Source organism: Nipponia nippon, unplaced genomic scaffold (assembly GCF_047370975.1).
Source record: "Nipponia nippon isolate SJK-2023a ecotype South Korea unplaced genomic scaffold, ASM4737097v1 scaffold_57, whole genome shotgun sequence".
NCBI lineage: Eukaryota > Metazoa > Chordata > Aves > Pelecaniformes > Threskiornithidae > Nipponia > Nipponia nippon.
In genome coordinates, this window is record NW_028262377.1 from 213,522 (window position 1) to 239,801 (window position 26,280).

Below are 26,280 nucleotides of genomic sequence, written 5' to 3' on the forward strand. Positions count from 1 at the left end.
AGATAGTACCATCTGTACATTGTGGAAGGTGTATACTATACAGTATCATCAGTCAGGGTAGACAGTGTGTTGTTTATAAATGATTTGTAACATAAGAACAAATAACAACTTGGAAATGTGTACGTGACAGCTAAGGTTCACTTTGTTGTTCAAATGGCAAGAAAATAAGATCCATTGGTAGACATATTCAGCTTTAGTTATCAGAAAGATCTTAAATTATTGTTTTCATTCAGAAATGAACTTAAACCTCTACAGATTTTTCTTTCCTGCTGAATTGAATACTTAGACTCTGTTGGATATTTCCTTCTACCCTCTGATATCATTACCAGGATATTCCCCAGTGATTGATGAATGCTTATGACTCTGTCTACTGTGGTTTGGACTCATGAACTGTAGAATTAGATTTAGGAGAAAATCTAGTCTGTTTTGACATTTTTAAACAGTAGATTTTATTCATAGAAATCTGTCGTAGATTGTCAAGTTGATTTGAACACTTGTGCATGCTTTTCATTAGTTTCTCTCTTGATACACTGATCTTCTGGATTTGTAACTGTACCTTTTTCCACTTGCTGATGTTTGCAAACTATATTATATGCTGCATTTGTGACAAGATTCTCAATCTAAGTTGTTCATACAGAAGTTAAGATGGTTATAAGTTACAAGTTTTATTGCCAAAGAAGAAAAATGTTTTGTAACTGAAGAAGTTTAAGCCAGAAATTATTCTTCTACTTTTATTATCAATATTGAATATGGTTTGTTGTGGGCTTCACAGTTTCTTTTTGTTTGTTCTGGGTTTTTTACTTGTTTGAAAATAGTTAGGCAGTTAAGGTTCATCAAGCAACTTTTTTTTCAGCCTTTTATCCACAGAATTTAACATTGGTTGAAGGCCAGACTTTCAAATCACAATTTGCACATATATTAGGGTGCCAAATATATATTAATAAACCTTTAATAGTATTATGTACACTGTAGACATGTTTTGAATTCTTTAAGTCATTCATTTTTGGAAAAAAAAAATCCTTTTTTCTGCTCTAGCATCAGCAATTGTAAGGACCTGCATATTTCAGTATATACTAAGGAAAAGTGGGTGTTTTATGTTTTTGGTTTTATGCTGTCTTGTAGATGTTGAGAAAGTTAGTTTTTGATTCATTAACAAGTTAATTGATACTGATTTATTCTCTCTAACCCCTATATGGGGAGAAGTACATTGTCTGATGGTCATATACAAAATCATTGTTCAATTTGCATAGGCTAGAACTATTTAAGAGATCAGGATATACATATTTCCTCTTGGAAAAAATACATTCTGTTCTTAACATTCATACAGTTTAGATATTTACAAAACTGATACATAGTCTCCAGCACTAGTTCTCAGATTAATATTTCATATGTAATCCTTTTTGTGCATCTTAAAAGTGCTTCGCAGGAAAATTAATATTACCCTATTCTGTAGATAGGCTTTATGCACTAGGTGGCATTTTTATAAAATGTATGTTTGTTCTCAAGCTTTTTGACTGATAGAAACTTAGTTGAGTCTCAGACAGCATGATTCTTTAGTGCTAGAGCTCAGGGATGTTTGGGAACAACCTCTGTAAGTTCTTTCCTAGATGGATTGTGCATACTTGCTGCACTTTCTCTGTATGGATGCTTTATCCCTGAAAACAGTTATATCAAATATTTTTTGCAAAGGGATAAGTTATTTTTATTTCTTTTATGTTTCCCATATGTTTTTACTGTTGTCTGTGTTTCATGTTTATTTTCATTTGACTTTTTTGCCTTTTATCCCTTGTTCACTTGAGAAGTCACTGTTTCAGTATTTAATATTGGTGAGAGAACTAACGATGACTTTTATATGTTAAACCTTGTGTCAGTCTACTATGTGTGATTTCAGCCCTTCTTTTTTCCTGAGGGACAGAGGGTCTTTACACAAGATCATAGAATGAAAATTAATCAAATCAGTCAGTCTGTTTTAAAACCAATCTTATTCTGCTGTTAATCTTTTTTAGACTTTGGAGCCACAGTCTAATTTGATTTAGTCTGTATAAAGTTTAGAAGTAATTGATTAAAAAACTGTTAGTTGTATTGATAATTGCAGAACATTAACTTCAGTGTATTTTATATGTGGACATGCAGTTTTTCAGATGATAATTACCACTGTGCAATATTCTATTTTATAACTTTCTATTTCTGATAGGTTTCAGGAGGAGAAGATGAAATTCAACAGCTGCAAAAGGCTTTGCTAGATTATCTGGATGAGAACACAGAAACCGATGCATCATTAGTGGTAAATTTCAGTTTTCTGATGTCAAGTGTATATAAAAATAATTTCAGTAATTAATGATTTTTGATCATGCATATTAGTGCTTCAATTAAATTGTCATCCTAACATATACTGTTGATTGTGTTTTCCAAAATATGGTTGATGCATTAGACTCACTTAATCTCATTATAAATCTGTTAATTTCACTCTTCTATATCTGTTGGTTTTGTTTTCTGTGTATCTTGCTGTATTTCTCCAGTTTTCTCGGAAGTTTTATATAGCACAGTGGTTCCGTGATACAACTATGGAGACAGAGAAAGCAATTAAATCTCAGAAGGATGAGGATTCATCTGAAGGAACTCATCATGCAAAAGATGTTGAGACAACAGGACAAATCATGCATAGAGCAGAAAGTCGCAAAATGTTTCTTCGCAGCATCATTAAAACTGCTCCATCTCAATTCAGTACATTAAAGTACGTTTCAGCACCACTGATTTCTTTATTAACCATGCATTTGACATTTTTTAATCATTTTTGATAAACGTGTCCTCATTAAAATATTGGATTTGTTGCAGGATGAATTCTGATACTGTGGACTATGAAGATGCATGTTTGATTGTTCGCTACTTGGCCTCTATGAGGCCATTTGCCCAGAGCTTCGATATTTATTTGACACAGGTAAACTGTGCTGGAAGTCTTAGTACAGTGAAACAGAGTTGGTTTCTGATTTCACACACTTTTGCGGTAGCGTGCAATATCTGTTCATTGTTGAGCACAGGTATTTAACAGGCCATGATAGCACCATGTGCTTTCATATTCTGTATTGATGACAGAAGTGCTTATATTTCTTTTTCTTGCATGCATTTCATATGTCATATTGTACATACATTATTTTATTTGTCTGTGTATGTATATGGCAAAATCATTATCTTAGATGTACACAGAACTATAATCACAAAATGTTGGAATCTTTTTTACAGTTTCTGTAAGCTGCATGCTCATTTGGTAATATTAACTCATTAAGTTGATCTTAATTTGATTTGAAAATACAAGCCAACTTGGTCAGTTGCTTGCAGTGCATGTTACTGTCACTTTGGAAGCTGTTGTTTGACTAGTGTGGTTTCTTTCCTTTTTCTGGGAGAAGAGCACTAACATGTTGTCATGGTGACATGTTTGAACTCCAGTACTGGTTTAGTTGTTTAGTTTAGTTTAGGTGATGTTACTTATATTGATCTGCATACAGAGCCATTCTTAAAATTATAGTGCCCAAATCCAACTCTCCTTTTGAAAGAACCATGGTGAAAGCCACAACCGAATGGCAAAAGTAGAGTTTAAAATGAAGGGACTTAAAGTGAACATATGGACCCTGTGTAAATCCTGTTTGGACCAGTCTTAGAGATGTAGCAAATCCTAGTAAATATGCATGCTCAATTATCAGTGCCACAGAACATCACTTGCATGTGCCTTTTTACTGTCTGAGAAGATATATACAATTTTTAGTAGACAGATATTCTTATTTTAGTTAAATCATTTGCATGTTGTTCTGCTGCATTTTTGCCTGTTAAACATTGTTTGCTACCTTCCCAAAGCAATTGAATCTTTGTTTTTGTTCTCTTATTAGATTCTGCGTGTACTTGGTGAAAATGCAATTGCTGTTCGAACAAAAGCCATGAAGTGTTTGTCTGAGGTTGTTGCTGTAGACCCCAGTATTCTAGCCAGGGTAAAAAACAATGAAATATCCATCATGCACATGCGTTCTTCTGTCACGCTTGAAAGAAATCTATTTCTTATTTTGGATCTGTGTTTTATTTGTTCTTTTTAGCTGGATATGCAACGAGGTGTTCATGGACGGTTAATGGATAACTCCACTAGTGTACGAGAAGCAGCTGTGGAACTGCTTGGCCGATTTGTGCTCTGTCGTCCTCAGCTTGCTGAGCAGTATTATGACATGCTGATTGAAAGAATATTGGTACGGTGACTTGTGATATTTATGATAAAATAAGTGGCATTGGAAAATTTGTTTTCAACTGAGTTTATATGTTTAATAATATGGAATGATGATCCCAAGAGTAAATTATATATTATTTTAATGGGGAGCATCATGCTTTTGAGACCAACCTTGTAAAATGCATCACTTGTTTCCAGTGAGACTTTGTTGCATCAAAAGGTAAACATACATAGAAAGTTGTACCGCATCAGAACCAGGATTATATTCCTTTTGATTCCTTTATTAAGGCACAAATTAGGTGAAATGAGGAATTTTTCCACATCTCTGAAGTCTGAGATATGGGTCATTAAGGGCAGTTCAGTAGTGTAGATGATGAAGAAAGATCTACAACACAGTAATCTAAAGTTGCCATTTGTAATCCAAAAGAAAAAAAGATAAAAATATTTTGTTTTTCTGTGCTATGTTTTAGTATTTTAAAAGGCTTCTTATTAGAGTTTTTGTATAAAAAGTGTTTTTTGTCTGGATGTTCAGATAAAATACAATGTTAATTTAACTGTAAGATAACACTAGCTTTTAGCATCCATGTCAGGTTTTTAGTCAAATACTACTCATTTGCTATAGTTACATGATAAAACATGTTTGTGAAGGGTTTTGGAGATGTGCATATGAGCATGCATAAAGCCGTTCATCCTGCATTCAGATTAAACAGGTTTTGAATAAGGTAATATGAAATGAAGCTCCTCATCCATCTCCTTAGATGAAGCCTAGGAAAATGGAAAAGATTTGCTGCACGTATTTTATCCATAAGCTTTATCCAAAGGCTTTTGAAGTATTACAGTCCAGATCTACAAAGGGTCTTGTGTGTTCCAACAAAGTAGCTAAAGCATCATCACATCTAGCTTGTAAGCTCTTGAATTAAGAAGTGGAATTATACATTTGCAACATCATGAGCTCTTAAATGGGAGGGTATAAATGGAGGAAGCGTTTCAGTGTTCTGGGGACTCAGCCAGAACCTTTAGAATTGTTGCAAATAAAGTGGTACAAGTTATGCTGACCTTTTGTATAAATGAACTCCAGAATATTTTAGCTGCCTTTTCTAAATATGTTTTGCAGGTCAGATTGGGTGATCTTCAAATATTAATTCATATAATACATAAATTAATTAATGTCTGATTTGTTTTCAAGAGTGTAATGCTTTTCTCCTCACAGGATACTGGTATCAGTGTCAGAAAGAGAGTCATAAAGATACTTAGAGATATCTGCATTGAACAACCAACGTTTCCCAAAATTACAGAGATGTGTGTGAAAATGATTCGGAGAGTCAATGATGAAGAAGGCATTAAGGTAGACTGAAACATACCCTTCAGGATTTTAATTATCATAATGTGTTTCTATATTTTGACAAAAAAAAATTAAAAAAGTATTTAATTGCTCCTCTGTAATTTTTATGATTTTTATTCACTTTTAATTTTTGAGAGCAAGTATCTTAGCTTTCTACATTGCTGTCTGACTTGGTTTTCTTTCTTTTCTTCTATTTTCTTCAAGTTCTTGCTGACAATCAAAAGATTTTTAATAGTTATTGTTTAGAGGGGTTTTTTTCTTGCAAGTGTTGTCTCTGGTACTTCTCTTTTCTAACAAGTAAAATTGGCATATAAAACTCCTTTCTGCAAACAAAATAAACTTTAAGTCAAAATTAAGTGCTTGATGTTAGTATATGCCAGATTTGTAAGTTCTGCGTATAAAAGTTATAAAGTATTCATCTGTGCTAATTTTACATTAATTCTGAATGTTTAATGAAACAGTTATTCCCCCTAAAATGTTACTTATGTGATCATATTCTACTCTTTGCGCAATGTATATGCAGAAGGGCATAAAACTAAGATTATGCGTTGAATCATAAACCTGACATTGATGTTTTTTATTTGATTTGGCAAAAATAATTTTAAAATTGCTGGGTAATTAAGAATACACCTGTAATAATTTTGTATCAAACTTTCAGTGGGATTTGAAATCTGCAACTTTAAAGCTGCAGCATATATTTTTACTACTTGAGATATGTTAATGCCAAGCAGCTTTCAGAGAAGACTGTTAATCAAGAAGTAGATGAACAGTGCTGCTAGGAAAGGAGGATGACCTTGTTCTCTCTCCTCCTTTCCCTTGCCTTTCCAACAACCTCAGAAAGATGAGGCAGAATCTGCAATGTATTTTTTTATGTCTCCATGGATGAGGAACGCTTCTTAAAACCATATGCTTTATAAGTAATTCGGGAATAATAACTTTCATTCTATTCCATCTTTTCCTCCATCCAAAAACATTGGAAGGGAACCGACTTCCTATGTTTGGGTAGGGAGACTTGGCTTCTCTCTCTTCCCCACCTTGTCACAGCTATTCTGAAAATGCCAAAGTAATCTACAATTGCTGCTAATTCTGCTGTAGAAATTGTAATCTTGTGTTCGGTTGTCAGCTTCTCAGGGTACTATGTTTTCCTGAGGAATGCAAATTAGTGCAGGAAAGTGGTAACTCCATTTTCTGTAGCATCAGTTCCCAGTGATCATTTTAGTGAAGCTTGCTTAGAGGCCAGTATAACTGCTGTAATAGTAGATCTGGGTCTGTCTCAGATCAAGTCTCACTTAGGTTGAATAATTCCTTATGAAATGGCACGTATCATCAACAAATCTATTGTATGGATGTATTAGAAATAATACCTATGTGCCAAGATAAGCTTATTTATTTCTGCTAATATTTTTTTTCCCTTCAGAAATTAGTAAATGAGACATTTCAGAAGCTCTGGTTTACTCCAACTCCACACCATGACAAAGAAGCAATGACTAGGAAAATACTAAACATCACTGATGTGGTATGTTAAACAAATTTGAATTAAGTTGCGTGCAAAATTTGATTATGTTTTTAGTATCTTTGAAATATTGTCTGTAGTCTTTTAGAATACAAACAATATGCAAGTAATTTAATTATCAGATGGTTTTCTTTATATGTCTCCTGACATTGAATATATGCTAGAATTTGTCACCTGGTGGAACAGGCTGTAGGAAACTTTAAATGCTCACTAATCTGCTGGCAGTGATAACTGAGACCATGTTATATTCAGGTTGTGTAAAATACTTGTTCAGTTAAAACACAACAAATTTCTGTTATATTTAACATTTTCCAGGAAATGCTAGTAGCAGCATATAGTTAAGCCTAACTAAGAAGTTGTCTCTTAAAAGAAAAATTTCCTCAGTTGATAACATTTATTTTGAAAGGTTAATAAGCTGTTTTAACAAATACAGGGTCATGTTCTTACTCGGGGTAAACTATTATCTGCATAATTTTATCTGCTTTTTAGGAGCAGCAAATTAAATAGCATGTCTCAAAAAAAAATCTGTTTCAAATAAAATGCTTATACATTTGTAGTGAAAATGTAGAAGGTATTTTAATATCAATTATACCAAGATGTAAATATCAAATAAAAGTACTTTCTTCACTACTTAAAATTATGGGCTTAAACTCCATCCTGCTTTTCAGTATTTTTACTAAATGGTACTGTAGTGTGCATTTTTCCAGACTGAGAAGTCAGTCGATTTGACTTCAGCTTAATTCTCAGTTCTCCTGCCAATTCTATTTTGGAGCACCTGTGAGCTGTTCCTGACATATGATACCAGTGAAGACTTAGTTTGTTTGAATAAAAATATGTATATGCATATATACACACACATTCATTTTTAATATGTCAGGCTTGCATTTGTGCTTTAATCTGTACAAAATGTTGTTCTGCGAAACCAACATTTGGTTTACATTAGAGCCAGCAATCTCCATTAAAATGTGTAGGCCTTGTGTTGTATGGGATACAAATTCTGGGATCACTTAAATGGTGAGACTATTTTTCAAATGCAGAAGACAGTTTCTGATCTCCAAAGATGTTGTACTGAATGTATACGAAAATATATCTATGCATGTTTACTGATCTTTCAAGATGACATCTGTATTGAAGTAATTTTTCTTCAGATGCCTTTTTTAACCAGTTTATTCTCAAAACTACTTTTAGGTTGCAGCTTGTAGAGATACAGGGTATGATTGGTTTGAACAGCTTCTTCAAAATGTAAGTAATGAATTTTGAATGTATGGCACAATCATTGTAAGAATTTCGACATTTCTTTTGGTACTAAAACACATTGAAGGGAGACTACAAGAGCAGTCCTTTACAGTAGATAAATTCAATTCATGCCCTTTAAACATCTGACCTTTTTTTAAATTTTCATTGGTGTAATTTTCTTTGTCTCCAACGTTAGTTTCTTTCTTTCCATATGATCTGTTTTAAAAATACTTCGCTTTTTGTTTTGGGGAGGGTTTTTGTTTGTTTGTTTTTAATTTCATGGTCTCTTCAATAATGAGTGACATAACATGAAGTCCGCGGCTAAGATACTTAATTCTGAAATGAGGCCTCTAGTATAATGTAGATTTTTTTAAATGGTAGATAAATGTATTTTCACGTCCAATATATTTGTTACACAGTTTATAGAAGCAGTGAATCTTCAGAGTATAGCTTACTTCTACATTATATTTTACTCTGATTTTTCTAAGAAATGAGCTTGCTTTGTTTATATCTCTTAGCCTGTGTTATCTTTCTCCTCTACAACTTGTATGCGCTCGTTAATTTTCAAGCAAAATTAACAAAAGCATGCATGGGGGAATTAGAGGTCTCCAAAGATTTTACTTTAGCCTGGAATGCCATGAAAATAGGTAGCCAAGTAAACCAAAGTGCCTCTTAATGCCTGCACTGAAGAAAAAGCTATAGTATGGGCTCAATTAAATTAACTGATTAAAATGTTCATAGAACTATGTTTCATCTTAGTTTGATATTTTTGCTTAGTGTCAAAAACAATGTTCCTTTTGAATTTGCTCTTTTTTTTTTCTAAGTATTTTAAAAAGCCTTCTAACTCCTATTAGTTACTGCTGGCAAGTGTGACTACATTATTGTTTTCTGCATTATTTCATTAAGTGCAAATTTAGCTTTCACCCCAATGCAAAAATCATTAGAACTGTTCTCTTCTGTCTTTTTGTCACAGTTAATTTTTCTTTACTTCTCTTGCATTTTGGTTTGATTTTTTTTACTTCCCTTAATTTTTTCTTCACCATGTAACTATTATGGGGAAGTTAAATGCTTTTGTAGTGCAAAATCCTTGTGTATCTGTAGTAATTGTTATAAAACCAGCATGTATCCAATGTAAATAAATGCACGCTTAATACTAAATCATTTTCTGTTTCATCTGCTATAGCTGTTGAAGTCAGAAGAGGATGCCTCATATAAACCTGTGAAGAAAGCCTGTACTCAACTTGTTGACAATTTGGTTGAGCACATTCTTAAATATGAGGAATCCTTATCAGGTAATATTGTTTACAACCCAGTAGCTCCTTTGAATTTTATATGATACTGTAACAGTGGTTGTTCAAATTACTATCGCAAAAAGTTACTGTTGCAGAATTCCTATTATGAAACTGATGGTAATGAATTATTGCATTTAAGATCATTATGAACTTTTGAGCACTGTATAATAATAAAGCTTCCCTAATTTTCTCTAGCTAACCACAATAACAGAACTACTTTTAAAATAACTTGTTGAAACTTTTAGATCACTAAAAACAAAACAAATGTGGCAAGCTTTATTTGCATTAATATGTGGCAATTAATCACGGACTCCGCGTATGAGTTTAGGCGAAGACAAGCGAAGACAATTGAAGACAAGCGAAGACGACACTTTATTTTTACAATCTATCCCTTTTATAATATGATCTAGTGTTCACGAGCAAGCAAAACCCATCTCATTGGCTACTGTCTTGCGTCCATGCATCTCTTCAGCGTTACTTATTGGTTCTTCAAGCTGGTGCACGTGAATTCCTCTTTCAGGGATGTATCCAATCTCATCCTTATTTTGCTGCTTCTAAGTTTCACAAACTTGTTTGTAACAAGCCTCAAGGGCACAGCTGCATCTCGTCAAAGTAAAACACTATCTCATTTATTCCCACAATTCCCCCTTTTTGTTTTTCTATCACAAAAGCTTGTTTAATCATATTCTATAGCATTTTCTGTACCCAAGACACTAGACAAGAAACTATCATTATTACAGCGCAAGATATTAGTAACAAGAAAAGACCCATTTTGATTAGAGACATTATCCACCCGCCAATTCCCCAACTTGTTAGTAAGTGATTCAGCCAACCAAATCCATCACTGACTTGTAATTTGCTAACTTCAAATCTTTGATTGCTTTATGGATTAATTCGGAGTTATCTGATAAGTCATTCCCCATCAGTCTTCTCAGAGTTCAGTGTCTTCTGCTGCTCATTCTTGTTATCCGATGCAAGAGCCGGTCTTACGCACCTCGCAGGTACCCACTTAGGTCCTACATCTGTTGAGACACAAGCATACCCTCTGCCCCAGGTTAGTAGATCAAAAGGACCTTCCCAATTACCTGTTTGTAGCGACTTTGTAAAAACTCGGGCCTTCTGTGGTGTGGCTGTTAAACCTTTTGATTGAAGAGACAGAAAATGAGAGATAATAACAGGAATATTATTTTCAGACATATTCAGGTAGTTCAACACATACACGGCTGTACTTAGTCTGTCTGCTGGAGTGGCTCCTGGCATTCCCCCTTTTTGTTTTTGCAGGTTCAATTGTTTGTTGCAAGGTTTTCCAGCCCAGATATTTCCAAGGCTCAGTTTTTTGCACCTTTTCAGGGGCTATTTCAAGTCCATATCTGTTTAGAGCTCGTCGTATCTCTTTTTCTTAGTTGTGGGCAATCTCTTTTAAAATGTCCAGTTTTTCCACAGAAGAAACGTGATTTCTGCACTTTCATTGCGGTGGCAAAAGCTGTAGCTAATGTTTCCATATTATGGGACATTGACCCCACCTTCTGGGTAGCTTCTATCATGTCCATTAAGGAGGGATTTTTTAGAGGCAAAAGCACTTTTTTACAGTCCGTATTCGCATTTTCAAAGGCTAATTTTAAGAGTAGGACCTCTCTTGCTTCTGCATTTTCGACTTGTTTTTCCAAAGCCTCTTTAAGACGATCTAAGAATGAGATATATCCCTCTCCTGCCCCTTGCTTTATTAATGTAAATGATGTTGTCGCTCTTCTGGCATCCGGCACTCTTAGTAATGCCTGTAAAGCAAGGTCTCTGCCTTGTGCTAATATCTCTGGTCGTAATCGTGCCTGTAACGTTGGGTGATTTAGCAGCGGATCCCCCATAAGGTGGGGGAGTCCTGCCCCTTGTAAAGGGTCGCCTTGTTGTCGCTGCATATTGATAATTGTGGCGTTTTGGCAGGCGGTACGCCAGGTGCTTTCAAAGATCACCTTTTGCGTTGGGGTCAATATAAGATTAGTAAGCGTGCATATATCAAATGGTACTATTTCATTTGTAAATATTCCCTGTAGCAGGGATTGTGTAAAAGGAGAATCCAGTCCATGCGCGGCAACTGTTTGTCGTAGATCTTTTAAAACATTACAGCCAAAAGGTTCATGCTCATCGGGGACATTTCCATTGCTGCGTATGACGGGACACGCTACCGCTGAACAAAAAGCTGTATCTCCCGCTTGCAGTGCTTGGTTTTTAATCTTTTGCCACCTCGTAGCAGCGGCTGATGCCCCCCATTCCTCGGGCGGCAATTGATTATGGGTTTGTGGAGTATCGGCAGTAGAAGCAGTAGAGAAAGGCGGTAAGAGTGCCGACGCAGCAGGGGTCTGGGGCAGGCGGGCGGGGAAGTGGAGGGGTACTGATTGCAGGGATCGGAAGGTCTAGCGGAGGTGTTGAAGCCACAGGAGCAGGTGAAGGAGAAAGCGGCGCAGAGGGTAGTGGCGGCGCAGGGGGGGGTGGAGGGTTGTGCAGCCTGAGCACCCGCGAGCAAGGGCATGTCGGAGGACGAACCCGATGTCGGTGTTTCTGGCGTGCCCTGCGGGGTTAGCTCCGGAGCGGTAGCAGAAGCTGCAGCCTTTCGGTCTGACTCTAATTGTTCTAAAGAGTCTTTCAGTAAACGCCATGTCGTCAAAACACTTGTGGCATTACTGTCCCCCCTGGTGGCCGCTTCCCATAACACTTTTCCTGCCTCCTCCCAAGTCTCCACCTGGAACGCGGTCACCGCGTTCGCTTGTTGCCCGTTTTTTCGCAACCAAGTTAACAACAACCGAACCTTGCCTTCATCATAATTTATGCCCCTTTTTGCAAGGATTCGCAAAAATATACGCAAAATAGATTTTTCTTCCGAGGACATTTGCGCCCCCATTTTCCCTGTCCCCAGCTGCTCACCTCTTTTTCCCGAGGCGATTAATTGTCCGGACAAGCAGCTCTCTGGTCTGCTGCAGTAGAGTTCAGCTCTCTGGTCCGCTGCAATAAAGTTCAGCTGGGCTTGCCACCGGCCTCTCTCTCATCCGCGGTTCTTAGGACCGAATCACGTCGTAGAACTGAATCACGTCGGGGTCACCATTTGTGGCAATTAACCACAGACTCCGCATATGAGTTTAGGCGAAGACAAGCGAAGACGACACTTTATTTTTACAACCTATCCCTTTTATAATATGATCTAGTGTTCACAAGCAAGCAAAACTTATTTCATTGGCTACTGTCTTGCATCCACACGTCTCTTCAGCGTTACTTATTGGTTCTTCAAGTTGGTGCACGCGAATTCCTCTTTCAGGGATGTATCCAATCTCATCCTTATTTTGCTGCCTCTAAGTTTCACAAACTTGTTTGTAACAAGCCTCAAGGCCACAGCTGCATTCCTGCGAACCTGCTTGTAACAAGCCTCAAGGGCACAGCTGCATCTCATCAAAGTAAAACACTATTTCATTTATTCCCACATTAATATGTTCTCCAGTTGTAATAGGAATCATTGGCTGGGCCAGTGTTCTGTGTACAGTAAGTAGTTTAAAAACTAGAGATGTCTTTGAAGCATCTTTGCTTCTTATTTCACATATTTTGTGATCACATACAAATGTTAACACATTATGTTCTCATCTCTAATCTAATAAGAATATTCTGTATTGACCTTGAAAGTTATCTTATGAAAGGGTCTGGGAAGCCTGCCATATGAGGATAGGCTGAGAGAGCTGGGCTTGTTCAGCCTTGAGAAAAGGAGGCTTAGAGGTGATCTCATCACCATGTACCAGTACTTAAAGAGGAGCTACAAAGAAGATGGAGACTCCCTTTTTACAAGGAGTCGCATGGTGAGGACAAGGGGTAACGGGTGCAAGTTACTCCCAGGGAGATTCCAATTGGACACGAGAGGTAAATTTTTCACAATGAGAACAGTCAACCATTGGAATAATCTCCCCAGGGAAGTGGTTGACTCCGCTATGCTGAACACATTTAAGACTCAGCTGGACATGGTGCTGGGGCATCTCATCTAGGTTGTGCTAGAAAGGTTGGACCAGATAATCCTTGAGGTCCCTTCCAACCTGGTATTCTGTGATTCTATGAAAGAGATATTCATATGATGTTTTGGCCATATGTTTTTCATTGCTCAAACATTACTTTATGTATTTTCTAATTTTTTTGCAGATTCTGACAACAAAGGTGTGAATTCTGGTCGCTTGGTTGCTTGCATAACCACTTTGTTCTTATTCAGCAAAATCAGGCCCCAGCTAATGGTCAAACATGCCATGACCATGCAGCCATACCTGACCACTAAATGTAGTGTAAGTAGAGAAAATTAGAAAATCAGTCTTCTTTTTTTTCCCCAGATAATTAAGCATGGAAATTAATGGCTGTCTTGTATGCTTGATGAAATTGAAGGTAGGAAAAGAGAAATAAAAATTGTGTTTCTGTTTCATGAGCATCGTATCTTCTGAAGATATTAGGTCCTTTTGATGATCTCTGTAGCTTCTATCCACCTGAGGATACTGAGGGATCTGGCAGAGGAGCTTGCCAAGCCACTCTCCATCATTTATCAGCAGTCCTGGTCAACCAGGGAGGTCCCAGATGACTGGAAGCTAGCAAATGTGACGCCCATCTACAAGAAGGGTCGGAAGGAGGATCCGGGGAACTACAGGCCTGTCAGCCTGACCTCGGTGACGGGGAAGGTCATGGAGCAGATCATCTTGAGTGCCATTACGCGGCACGTGCGGGACAATCGGGGGATCAGGCTCAGCCAGCATGGGTTTATGAAAGGGAGGTCCTGCTTCACTAGCCTGGTCTCCTTCTATGACAAGGTGACCCGCTTAGTGGATGAGGGGAAGGCTGTGGATGTTGTCTACTTGGACTTTTGGAAGGCCTTTGACACTGTCTCCCACAGCATTCTCCTGGAGAAGCTGGCTGCTCACGGCTTGGATGGGTGCACTCTACGCTGGGTTAAAAACTGGCTGGACGGCCAAGCCCAGAGAGTGGTGGTGAATGGAGTCAAATCCAGTTGGCGGTTGGTCACGAGTGGTGTTCCCCAGGGCTCAGTGTTGGGGCCGGTCCTGTTCAATATCTTCATTGATGATCTGGATGAGGGGCTTGAGTGCACCCTCAGGAAGTTTGCAGACGACTCCAAGTTGGGTGGAAGTGTTGATCTGCTGGAGGGCAGGAAGGCCCTACAGAGGGACCTGGACAGGCTGGATCGATGGGCCGGGGCCAACTGTATGAGGTTCAACAAGGCTAAGTGCTGGGTCCTGCACTTGGGTCACAACAACCCCATGTAACGCTACAGGCTTGGGGAAGAGTGGCTGGAGAGCTGCCTGGCAGGAAAGGACCTGGGGGTGTTGGTTGACAGCCACCTGAACATGAGCCAGCAGTGTGCTCAGGTGGCCAAGAAGGCCAATGGCATCCTGGCTTGTATCAAGAATAGTGTGGCCAGCAGGACGAGGGAGGTGATAGTGCCCCTGTATTCGGCCCTGGTGAGGCCGCACCTCGAGTACTGTGTTCAGTTTTGGGCCCCTCACTACAAGAAGGACATCGAGGTGCTGGAGCGTGTCCAAAGAAGGGCAATGAAGCTGGTGAAGGGTCTAGAGCATAAGTCTTATGAGGAGTGGCTGAGGGAACTGGGGTAGTTTAGCCTGGAGAAGAGGAGGCTGAGGGGAGACCTTATTGCTCTCTACAACTACCTGAAAGGAGGTTGTAGCGAGGTGGGGGTCAGTGTCTTCTTCCAAGTAACAAGTGATAGGACGAGAGGAAATGGCCTCAAGCTGCGCCAGGGGAGGTTTAGGTTGGATATTGGGAAAAACTTCTTCACCGAGAGGGTGGTCAAGCATTGGAACAGGCTGCCCAGGGAAGTGGTTGAGTTCCCATCCCTGGAGGTATTTAAAAGAAGGGTAGACGTGGTGCTTGAGGACATGGTTTCGTGGTGGACTTGGCAGTGACAGGTTAACAGTTGGACTTGATGATCTTAAGGGTCTTTTCCAACCTTAATGATTCTATGAATCTAAGATGCTGTTCCTCACCCTCTACCTCCACATTTTACAGCCAAATGAAACTGAAACCTGTGCTGCCTCTTTCCCTTGAGGACTAAAACCTAGTTTTTCACCTGCTATGAAATAATTTCTTAAAATTGTTTTGTTTTATAGTCACAGTCTTAAAAGTAGTTAAGAATTAACATATGAATCTTAAGACTAAAGGTATGGTTCCATAAGATAGAGTGATCTAACATATAGCAAATATATCAGAAGGAAAATGTCCTGATCTATCCTCTTCAGCACTTCACCTCTCCCTTCCCTAGCTCTGGTGTTTTGTATTCCCCTGTAAGACAGTTTAGCTCACAAAAATAGTAGAGAGCTATAATGCTGAACCCCCCACTCTGGTAAAATGCCCCCCCTCCTCTGAAACATTGTGTTGCTTTCTGCCATTTTGATTAGCACAGTTGGCTCAGTGAAGGTTGTGATGAACCCCTGATCTGGCAGAAGGAGCAGGGCAGGATCATGCAGCCATGGCTCAAGGAAGAGCTTGGCTGGGTGGGTGGCAGCAATCCATTACATTAGGTCAGCTGCCTAGGGAAGGGCAGGCTTGAGCATACTTTTTATCGACTTAGCTTGTAGGTATAGCCTAGCATTTTACAGGTTCAGCCCTGGAGCATTCTCTAGGCACATCTACAACAGACTTTTAGAGCTGCTTCTGATCAAACAGTATAGGAAAGGGTTATCTGATTATTTACTTGCTGCAACGTCTCTTTAGTGCATTACATAAGTTTTGTATTTATACAGGTTGAGATGAATTGTAGAATTACCAGTCAGCTTAAATATGTTAAATAGCTTTGATAGTAGCATTTGGGGATTATCCTATCATGATTAGTGAGCTTGATTTGTCAAAAAAGTCAAAATTTCTAGCAGGATGTATATTTAATATATAAGTGTTTTCCATAGATTCCTCACTTACAATACATATACAGTCATGATAATGTAAACCAGTAATCATTTTAATTGTAATTTCTATATTTGTGCGCATTATTATCTATTTTGTTTAAGCCGTAGCACAACTTCATTTGTTGCCAATACCTGTTGCCAGGTGTTTTGTGTTCTCTAGTGTGCATGTGTCAGGAAGAGTTCCTAGATTTGTTGTAGGACTCCAAAAAATTATCAGGACCAAAAGTTTTCAAGTCTGTCACAGCCTTGATTGAGAGGTGAAGTTCTACTTCTACAGACTTTTTTTTTCCAAAAGTTCTGTAGAAAAGAAGAACTTCCTTTCAAAATAGTATGTAATTTCAAAGCAGATGTAAACTATATAAATATTATTTTAAATCTTTACCAAATATATTACATAAGATACATAATTGTATTATACTATTATGTAATTGTATTATAATAATATGCATTTGTATACAAGTGTATTATATTAATATGCATTATGTAATATTAATACATACGTATTACATAATACATATTAATAATACTTAGCTTATAGATAACACAGCCAGAAATGTTAAATGCTATAAATACTGTTGTTTCAGACCCAGAATGATTTCATGGTGATCTGCAATGTTGCAAAAATCTTAGAACTTGTAGTGCCACTAATGGAGCACCCAAGTGAGACCTTTCTTGCCACTATTGAGGAAGACCTCATGAAACTCATCATCAAATACGGCATGACAGTAAGCTTTTAATTGCTACTATTCAGTTGATAACATTTCACATTGTGAAATACATGGTTTTGATTTAAAAAAAAGTCTGTCTTCATTATGAAGAGAACTTTTGAGCCATGAAAAAATCAATGTTCTTTGTTTACTGGTGTTTGTATGTGTTGTTGCTATATTTTAATAATTATAAGTTTGGGAAGGTTTTCAGAGCAGTCTAGGAGATGGACATTACATCTGTTAGATCGTTAGTTTTAGTTCTGCATAGCTTTTTCCTACATAACTTCACAAAAATCTGTTTTAACTTCTAAATATGTAACTCATTTGTTCTTTCTTGCTCCTAGGTTGTTCAGCATTGTGTGAGCTGTCTTGGGGCTGTTGTGAACAAGGTCACCCAGAACTATAAATTTGTGTGGGCCTGTTTTAATAGATACTATGGTAAGTAAAATCACAACATGTAATTGTCACTTTTCACTTTTGGCTACAAGTCGTGTCTTAGGGATACACCATGATTAAATACTGTGATCAAAACTTTTATCTTACTGTAGGTGCACTTTCGAAATTAAAAAGTCAACACCAAGAAGACCCCAACAGTACAATACTTACTGCCAATAAACCAGCACTCCTTAGATCACTTTTCACTGTTGGAGCATTGTGTCGGCATTTTGATTTTGATCATGAAGATTTTAAGGGCAACAGTAAGGTAAAATAACTTGTATTTACTCTCCATGTCTTATGTATATTGAATGCTCCACTTCAATTTGAAAGCACAGTATTCCTAGTCCCTCTAAGCTCTGTATTTTTTCATAATGCATACGATATAGCTTTTTGGTTTGTAAATACATGGTTTTGCAAAGGCCATGCAGTAAGATTGTGTTTCTCCTTTTTGATATTTATGCTTTTTATAAGAAATTAAAAACATCTGTTTCATCTTCAAATAGCTATTATTTTTGTTTTAATTTCCTCAGGTTAACATTAAGGATAAAGTACTTGAACTGCTGATGTATTTTACAAAGCATTCAGATGAGGAAGTACAGACAAAAGCCATTATTGGCCTTGGTAAGAAATATTAATAGTTTTTATTATTCTGCTATAGTAAAAATCCATGCATTTCAGCAAGAATTCATTTATTTGTGTAGTGGCAGGGGAGTTTGTTTAAAATCAAAGTTCACTGCATGTTTTATTTGAGAACTGGCTATAGAAATGTAGTCTAAGGGATACTTTGAAGTTGCATACTTCTGCAGCAGAGTGGATGATTTTGACAGTGAATGCCTTTTTGATGCGTGACCAAGTCTTTAAAAGCATCAGGTTTCCAAAGTAATGGAGATGTTATTTTTTCCCCACGTGCAAGTATGTTGTAACTCCAAATCTTGTTTTTCAGTCCACAAGGTATGGTTAAAGGATAATTAGAAAAAAAGTTGGAAAAACTTTGAGAGTTTTAAGCGTAGGGGCAGATATTCTGCAGGAGTCAAGGGAACTCTGGCAGTTTATACCAACTGGGGGATGCTCTGTGAGATTTCATGAGGCATTGAGATGATGTCATAGTCTAAATATTACAGTTTGTTTTGGGATTTTGGCAGTATTTAAATAGATTCTTTATCTGAAGGCATTAGTATGGTATCTCAGTGACTTGCAGTCGTACATGAACTGCCATTGAGTGGTTTGTATTATGTTCATCCTCTGCTCAAGGACAAAAACTGTACATGTGAGAGAATCTTGTTTGGGCAGATAGGCCTTGGTTTCTGGAAGAGTTCAGTTCACGGTTATGGCTTAGTCTAAAGAAAATTGTCTCCCATATGTGTGAGCTTGCATTGTATGGTTTAACTGTGGACAAGAATTTGCCTCCTTATGCTGCTGTTTAGGTGGCTTTTTAGATATCCTGCTTCAGTTCAGGCTAGGGAGGACTCTGAGGATAAGGACTGAGACTGAATCTTGATTTGATATTCTGACATTCTGACCATTTCAGACAGCTGAGTGGGATTAATGGCTTTAGAGTTGCCTCTGTTGCAGGAGCAATGCTACAGTGTTCTGGACTAGCTGGAGGTTTTTCTAGGCGTTGTATCAAGATGCACAACACTTACTGCAGTCCATTCTAATTTAATTGTCCTCTACAGAATATTGCGTGTGGGATAGGGGCTGTCTTCAGTGAAGGCATCACGTGAAGAGTGTGTGCTTTCCTGTCGGTAATTATTAGTGTGTCCTTTCAGTAAGGACGCTCAACAGTTTTAGCCTTTGCTTTGGGATGTGTCACTGCTGTTGAGGGATTAAGCTTAACCATTAAGCTTAATGGTTATGGTTATGCTTCTCTTCCAGATGTGTACTTGCAAGGCAGATTGAGGATACAAAATTTTGTTAGTAAATTTAGCTAAACCTGTAAGTATCTAACAGGTAACTCAGCCAAGTTCAGTGCTTACTCTTAACAGAGTGAAAACAAAGGTATGAAGAGAAGTGGTGTGAGGGCAGCCCCTAGATGTGAAGTCAGTCCTTAAAAGAACATAGCAGATGCCTTTTTTCATCTCCTATGACAAATTCTTATGCCAAATAAGATTTCTTCCCTGCTTACATGGGATGGAAAAATAAGAATTTACCTGAAAATACTGGTAGTTTTAGACTCTTTTAAGTAAGTGAATGAAGGAAAGTAAGTTATGGATCGTTACACACATGCAAGTGCTTTTCATTTTTAAAATTAACCTTAAAAAATGAGTTGGACTTTCTCAGAGGTAGTCAAGTTATAAACATCAATATACACCTGTATAGAGTGCACAATTATACTACATACTCCAAAGAGGAGCATCATTCCTTTTTCTTTCCCCTCTTTCCCCTCCATCTCCCCTGTCTTCTCTCCTCTTCCTGTTTTGAGACTGAGATCTTAAACACACTGAGGTCTTGCCCTAGACTTAGCCTTTACCTACACTGTCTGTATGCACAGAGCCAGTTTTAAAAACCTGACTCAGTCTTCCCTTTATTACAGCCACTTTTATACGTTGCTTTTGCATAATTTTATTTGCTTTCATTTTTCCCCCATTCTTCTTTTATGTTTATATGTTTTCTGTGTGTTCATTCAGAATCTTAGTTTCCTGTGATTGTGAAAAATACACTTAATGTCTGCTTTTCTCAGTCTTAAAAAAAAATGAATCAAGTAGTTAAACATAGTTTAAATTGGGAAGTTATGTTCCTATTACTGTTTTTTTATGATACTCTCTAAGAGTTTGTCAGCAGCACTTCTAAATCTACATACGTGATCTAAAATGATATATACTGTCACTAATTTAGATCAAAGTTTTTATGAAATAAAGACTTCCCTGACTAAAAATAACCAGTTCTTTGGCAAGGGTAAGGCTGCAGCTAAAAGCAGTTCTATAGTGTGTATCTTCCAACAGATGTAGTCTTGGGAATGCTTCAGATAGTTTTCAAGAGAAGACCTTAATGGATATATGAATAATGACAGTGAGAGGTATAAATTTTATTTTACTGTGTTCACTATGTTTTTTCTTTTAAGATTTTATTTTTTAAATATTTGTGATAGTTATCAATTTTTCCACATTTGCTCTGCCTCCATATGAATAACTCTTCACAATTTCAGCAGAATGTTTTTCTCCAAAATGTATTAGAAAAACAACGGGTAATTTTTAGCAATGTTCCTCCCTTGCTCTTGGGAGAGCTCCTAGTCATTCAGATGCAGACCAGTACACTGGACATGCTTCCAGACCTGTATAACTCTTCTTAGTGCAACTGCCCTGGGTTGGCACCCCATCTTTATCTGTCAGACAGAATCATGGCTAATAGGACTGTCATGGCTAATAGAACTGCTTATAAGCTTTGAATGGTGTCCATATGAAAAAGCAATACTATTTGTACTAGAAAAAGCTATGCTGTTGGGAGGAGATAAATTTCATACCTTTATTTTGAAGAAAGAGTTAAAAAGCAGAAATACAATTTCTAGATAATAACGTGGATTATTTCCTCTTTTCTTCCACCCTTAGGATTTGCATTTATACAACACCCAAGTTTAATGTTCGAACAGGAAGTGAAGACTCTGTACAACAGCATTCTTTCAGATAAGAACTGTTCAGTAAACTTAAAAATCCAGGTGTTAAAAAACCTCCAGACCTACTTGCAGGAGGAGGATACACGTATGCAGCAGGCAGACAGAGACTGTAAGTGTTGAGTTCTGTGCTAATGAGGCATGCAAAACCTAACTTTCTTGCATACAACTACTATATATGTGAACTGAGTCATTTGAGATTGTTATCTAATCAATAATATTGTATACAAAGTATCTTAGAATAATTTTAAAAATTCATTATGTGCATAGGTATATTGAGAAGTGTAGCTTATTTACTTTCAAGATGTATAAATCCTGAAAGCAATCAGGAATGCATAATTGCTGTAATGATGGTAGTAATACTTTTTATCAAAATCTTCTCTAAGGTTAATTTGCAGATACAAAATAAGAAATTTTAAAAATTAAAACCTTTATTGAGGAACAAGACTTTAAAGTTGTGTCTCTAGCTTTTTGAAGTATATTTGCCATCAGACTGTTCTATGTTTTATGAGATCATAAACCCATTCTAAAACAGCTGAAATGTGTATGTATTGTAAAGCTTAAAGATCAGTATGCATCAAGTAATGGCAAAGTAAATTATTATATTGTGGTGAGTGTGCTATTGCTTTTGTCCTTTTTACAGGGAAAAAAGTAGCAAAGCAGGAAGACCTGAAAGAAATGGGTGATATTTCCTCAGGGATGAGTAGTTCCATCATGCAGCTATATCTCAAACAGGTCCTTGAGGCTTTCTTTCATACCCAGTCCAGTGTACGCCACTTTGCTCTAAATGTCATTGCACTGACGTTAAATCAGGGTCTCATCCATCCTGTTCAGGTATGGTAGGCTTTTATGATGGGGGGTTTTGTTGTTCAGGTTTTCAGAGGTTTTTACGCTTGCTAGATACATTTCTAGATTTTCTCTTCCAGCTATGTTACAGTAATTTCTTATTGTAGCAAGGGGCCTTTACAGAAAGCATATTTTGAAATCTGTTTTATGTTGTTTAGCCACTGAGATTCAAAATTTTGTATTTTCTTGTCTTTGGATCAAGATGTAAAAGCCCAGCCAGTGCCTAAAGAGCACTTACAAATGTACATTGGAGCATATTTCTGTTATACTTAGAAATTTCAGGTATATGCCAAGCTGTTTTCTTTATTTGATTCTTTATCCTGAAAACTGTGTCAGCTTGCCTCCACCTCAATTCCCATGTTCTCCAAATACTATGGAATTCCAGAGTCAGTGTCAGAACTTGTTATCATCTCCGTTATTCTTAGCTTACATAATATTTTTGTAATTACTTTTTTATACCACAGCCATTGTGCATGTTCAGTCATAAGTGGTGGATTTTTTTAAATGGCATTTTTTTGTAGTGTAAATTGACTTTAGAGTTTGAGAGAAATGGAAATACTACCTGAAACCTCACACAACTTCTATCGTTTATAATGCTGTTCTCTTGTGTATTTTGTACTATTTGCTTGCAAAAAGTAGTCAGGTAGTAAGTTGCATAGAGCTTCCTATTCTAATTTCTGCAGTAGTCAGAATATAAAAAGAACAACAGTGTAATAGAAGAACAAAGACTGAGAAAGAGGAGGTACAATGACTCTGAATAATCATTTCATTTGTTTTTCAAGTGTGTGCCATACTTAATTGCTATGGGCACAGATCCAGAGCCCTCTATGCGAAACAAAGCTGACCAGCAGTTGGTGGAAATAGACAAAAAATATGCTGGGTTCATTCACGTAAGTAATTCTAATTTATCATTTTAAAAATACTGTTACGTTCTCTGGTGACTTAACACTTGAATAGGCCTCAGCTGCAGAAAAAGAATATAAAGTAACAAATAAACAATAACTATAAGCAGTTTTAAAGAAGATCCTGACTCTTTCCCCTGTTTGGAGATTTCTGTTCTTAGAAATAGAAAGGATATAATAATTTGAAGCATATCTGCCAGTCTAAAATTTCCTTTAATTTATAATTCACAGTAGTGTTTTCCTCACTGAATAGTACATAAGAGCATTTATTTGATAAGAGGTAAGGACAGCTGTTTCATAATGTTTAGCAATGATTTTCCTGTATCAGTAGACTAGGGAAGAGAACACCTTGTAAAAGTAGAGGTCCTTAGTGTATATGTATTAGAACGTTAAGGCATCATGGCTTTATAAATTGTAATCTAAGCAAAAGGAGCATAGGAAGGTGTTAAGAACTGGGGGATCTTGCTGAAAGGAAAATCTGAGGGCTAAGTGAGGACTTGTGGAGTTGTGGCATAGTGCCATTAGTTCTGTTTAAGATCTGAAATTGAGCTGCCACACCCTCTCCTTATTTCAGAAGGCCCCAATCTTGGTTCAGTGTGTGTACTACATTGTGGGACTTCCCAAATCTGATTCTATTCCACTGAAATTGGAGTATTGCACTGTTCATGGCATCCAAACAGATACCTAATCCAGTAGGTGAAGGCTAGCAGATGAAATTTGCTGTGTAGGCAGCTGGGATTTAAGACAATGTATAGATGAAGAGACAACTACGCTGAACAGAAGCAGAGGTGGTATGAGGAGAGTTAGATATGCAGCCTAGCTAGAGTTTGTTTGTTCTGAAACTAGAGCAGAAGCCTTGAAGTAAGTAAAATCATCTGGAAATTACAGAATATATGCAAAAAACCTCATTTTCTGTTTGTCAGTCCTATTGTACTAATATGGACTCAGTTGTTGGTTTCACTACAAGTAACATCAAGCATACACATTTGGTAAAATATTCTGTTCATGTATGAAAACATTTCAGTATTCTTGAAAATTGTTTAAATTGGAATATCTGGCTGCAGTGGGTAAACAGATTAGCTGTATGTTTCTAACGTAGAATTTACAGTGAAAGCAGTTCACAAGATATTTTGATCTCTACCACAGATTCTGTTTTAATCTGCCAACTCAAAAGGTAGTAGTGCACCTCAGTACATGTTTGAAAGTTAAACTTCAGATGAGCATCCACTTAAAAGGAAATAAACTAAAAAATGAGCTAGCAGTTTCTGTTGACAGGCATTTGTTTAATTTTCCACTTTCAGTTTTACTGCTTGAAAGCAATGGTTTAAATAAAAATAAATACTTTTCCATTTCAGATGAAAGCAGTGGCTGGTATGAAGATGTCTTACCAGGTACAACAAGCAATCAATACCTGCCCAAAGGATCCTGTAAGAGGTTTTAGACACGATGAATCATCCAATGCATTGTGTTCACACCTATACTCCATGATCCGAGGGAACCGTCAACACAGACGAGCGTTTCTAATTTCTTTACTCAACCTCTTTGATGATACTGCAGTAAGCATCACATTTCCTTTACTTGAAAATAAAATATAACATTACAAGCTTAAATTCTCCTTTTACAATGTATTTTTATGACATAATTATTGATAACTTTATTTCCCTAAGGTGTTTTGTTTTGCTTTGTAATATAAGGTATTTACCTATATAATAGAATGCATTTGTTACTTTTGCATCATTCTGTACCGTTCTGTACTCAGTTTGAATTGATCAGAAACAATGTATCTTCAGATATGAAAAAATTTTGCATATATACATGTTGTTTAGAGTGGGTTTGGGGGGTATGTAGAATAAAATTCACGATCATGTTTTTGCTCTAGACTGTTAGGAACACAGGATAAGTGTATAAATCTAAGATATTTGTATGTATATTTATATGTACTTTTTTTTTTAACTTCCAGAAAACAGAGGTGAATATGCTCTTGTACATAGCAGACAATCTAGCCTGTTTTCCTTATCAAACACAGGAAGAGCCACTGTTTATAATGCATCATATAGACATTACACTATCAGTTTCTGGTAGCAACCTACTACAGTCATTTAAAGAGGTATGTGCATTTATATTTTAGTATATTTATTATGGTGGCAACATAAGCTTCTCTATAATTTGGTCAATTTTTCAGTGAATACAGTACCATTATTATGATATGGACCAGTAGTGTTACTTTGTAACCAGTAGTTAAAAAAAACCCAACCCTTTCTGTTCTGGCCTGCATCTGGTAGACACTAGTTAAAAACTTTCCTTACATTGCTGCTTATGTTATTAAAAAAGAATGACAAATTTTGAGATCTTAATATTGAATCTGTATCATTCCCTAATATTGCTGAATTAATTGGAATTAATATTAATTGCATGCATCTGGGAAGTACATGAACCCAGAATCATCATGAAATATTGGTTTATTGTGGTCATTTGTATAATTTTAATAATAAAATCCAGTTTGCTGTTTCTTTTGTTGTGAAGTAGCTGATGGCAGTTCCATGTGAGTCACCTGGGAGACTTTAAATACATTGTTTATTTCAAGAAAAGAGTGCACGATATGTCTTTTCTTAAGGTAGCATATAAGAACCCCAATAATGGTATAGTATCTGTTGTTATGGCAATACATAACCCTGTAAGAAAAAGGCCTCTGTTTCTTAAAGACTTCAGTGTCTTCATTTCCTGGACAACTTTAACAGTAGAAGGTCCAAACTGTCAGGAAACAAACCCATTTCCAGAATTTCCAATCCAACTAGTAAGTACAAGTCAGAGTTGATACCTGGAAAGTACACTGCTTTGAATTCTCACCCTACCAAAGTCGATTTTTAATCTGCTAGAAAGGTACAGTACATTCTTTAGATGGGGGACCAGTGTGTAGCACCAGCACATAGAGGATGAGATATTACTTGGAACATCTTAAGTCCTGTGTTATGAAAAATCATACTATGTGCAGTAATAATGCATGTGTGAAATTCTGTAGCTCTACAAGTAGTAGAACTGATTATTAGTAATACTATATATGATGACTTGGGGGTTTCTCTGGTCAGCAGTGTAATTAGTGTCATAGAATTTTAACAGAGACAAGGATTAAAACCAGCTTGGACTCATCTGTACCAAAGTACATATGGAAATATATGTAACACACAAAATTTATATTCAGGTGAAACAAAAATGGAATTTTCTTCCTGATTTATTTTATTTGGCCTTCTA

General features: G+C 36.9%; 2 protein-coding genes across 4 annotated transcripts in view; one reads left to right on the plus strand and one right to left on the minus strand.

The window, feature by feature from the left end:
- LOC104014471 (nipped-B-like protein) overlaps nt 1-26,280 on the plus strand; it is a 224,644-nt gene that overhangs the window by 191,731 nt on the left and 6,633 nt on the right. For all 3 annotated transcript variants that reach the window (XM_087735451.1, XM_087735449.1, XM_087735450.1), the window contains 19 exons: nt 2,195-2,284; nt 2,520-2,734; nt 2,836-2,938; nt 3,882-3,980; nt 4,083-4,229; nt 5,418-5,552; nt 6,967-7,065; nt 8,251-8,304; nt 9,482-9,590; nt 13,758-13,894; nt 17,116-17,256; nt 17,583-17,676; nt 17,787-17,941; nt 18,207-18,297; nt 21,222-21,395; nt 21,927-22,117; nt 22,912-23,019; nt 24,387-24,587; nt 24,992-25,138. In XM_087735451.1, coding sequence (XP_087591577.1) covers nt 2,195-2,284; nt 2,520-2,734; nt 2,836-2,938; nt 3,882-3,980; nt 4,083-4,229; nt 5,418-5,552; nt 6,967-7,065; nt 8,251-8,304; nt 9,482-9,590; nt 13,758-13,894; nt 17,116-17,256; nt 17,583-17,676; nt 17,787-17,941; nt 18,207-18,297; nt 21,222-21,395; nt 21,927-22,117; nt 22,912-23,019; nt 24,387-24,587; nt 24,992-25,138 — 2,490 coding nt within the window. The remainder of the gene's footprint in view (nt 1-2,194; nt 2,285-2,519; nt 2,735-2,835; nt 2,939-3,881; nt 3,981-4,082; nt 4,230-5,417; nt 5,553-6,966; nt 7,066-8,250; nt 8,305-9,481; nt 9,591-13,757; nt 13,895-17,115; nt 17,257-17,582; nt 17,677-17,786; nt 17,942-18,206; nt 18,298-21,221; nt 21,396-21,926; nt 22,118-22,911; nt 23,020-24,386; nt 24,588-24,991; nt 25,139-26,280) is intronic.
- Nucleotides 10,598-12,483, minus strand: LOC148051687 (endogenous retrovirus group K member 24 Gag polyprotein-like). Its single transcript, XM_087735456.1, has 2 exons — nt 12,091-12,483; nt 10,598-11,998 (listed from the first exon to the last, which is right to left on the minus strand). Exons 1-2 carry the CDS (start codon nt 12,481-12,483, stop codon nt 10,949-10,951), a joined length of 1,443 nt encoding a protein of 480 aa, XP_087591582.1. The 3' UTR covers nt 10,598-10,948.

Bases quoted from the DNA above. Each gene is read 5' to 3' on its own strand.
- LOC148051687 (XM_087735456.1), bottom strand. From the start codon at position 12,483: ATGGGGGCGCAAATGTCCTCGGAAGAAAAATCTATTTTGCGTATATTT. The intron at 11,999-12,090 runs GCTGCACAACCC...CACCTCCGCTAG, and splicing joins CCTTGCTCGCGGGTGCTCAG to ACCTTCCGATCCCTGCAATC.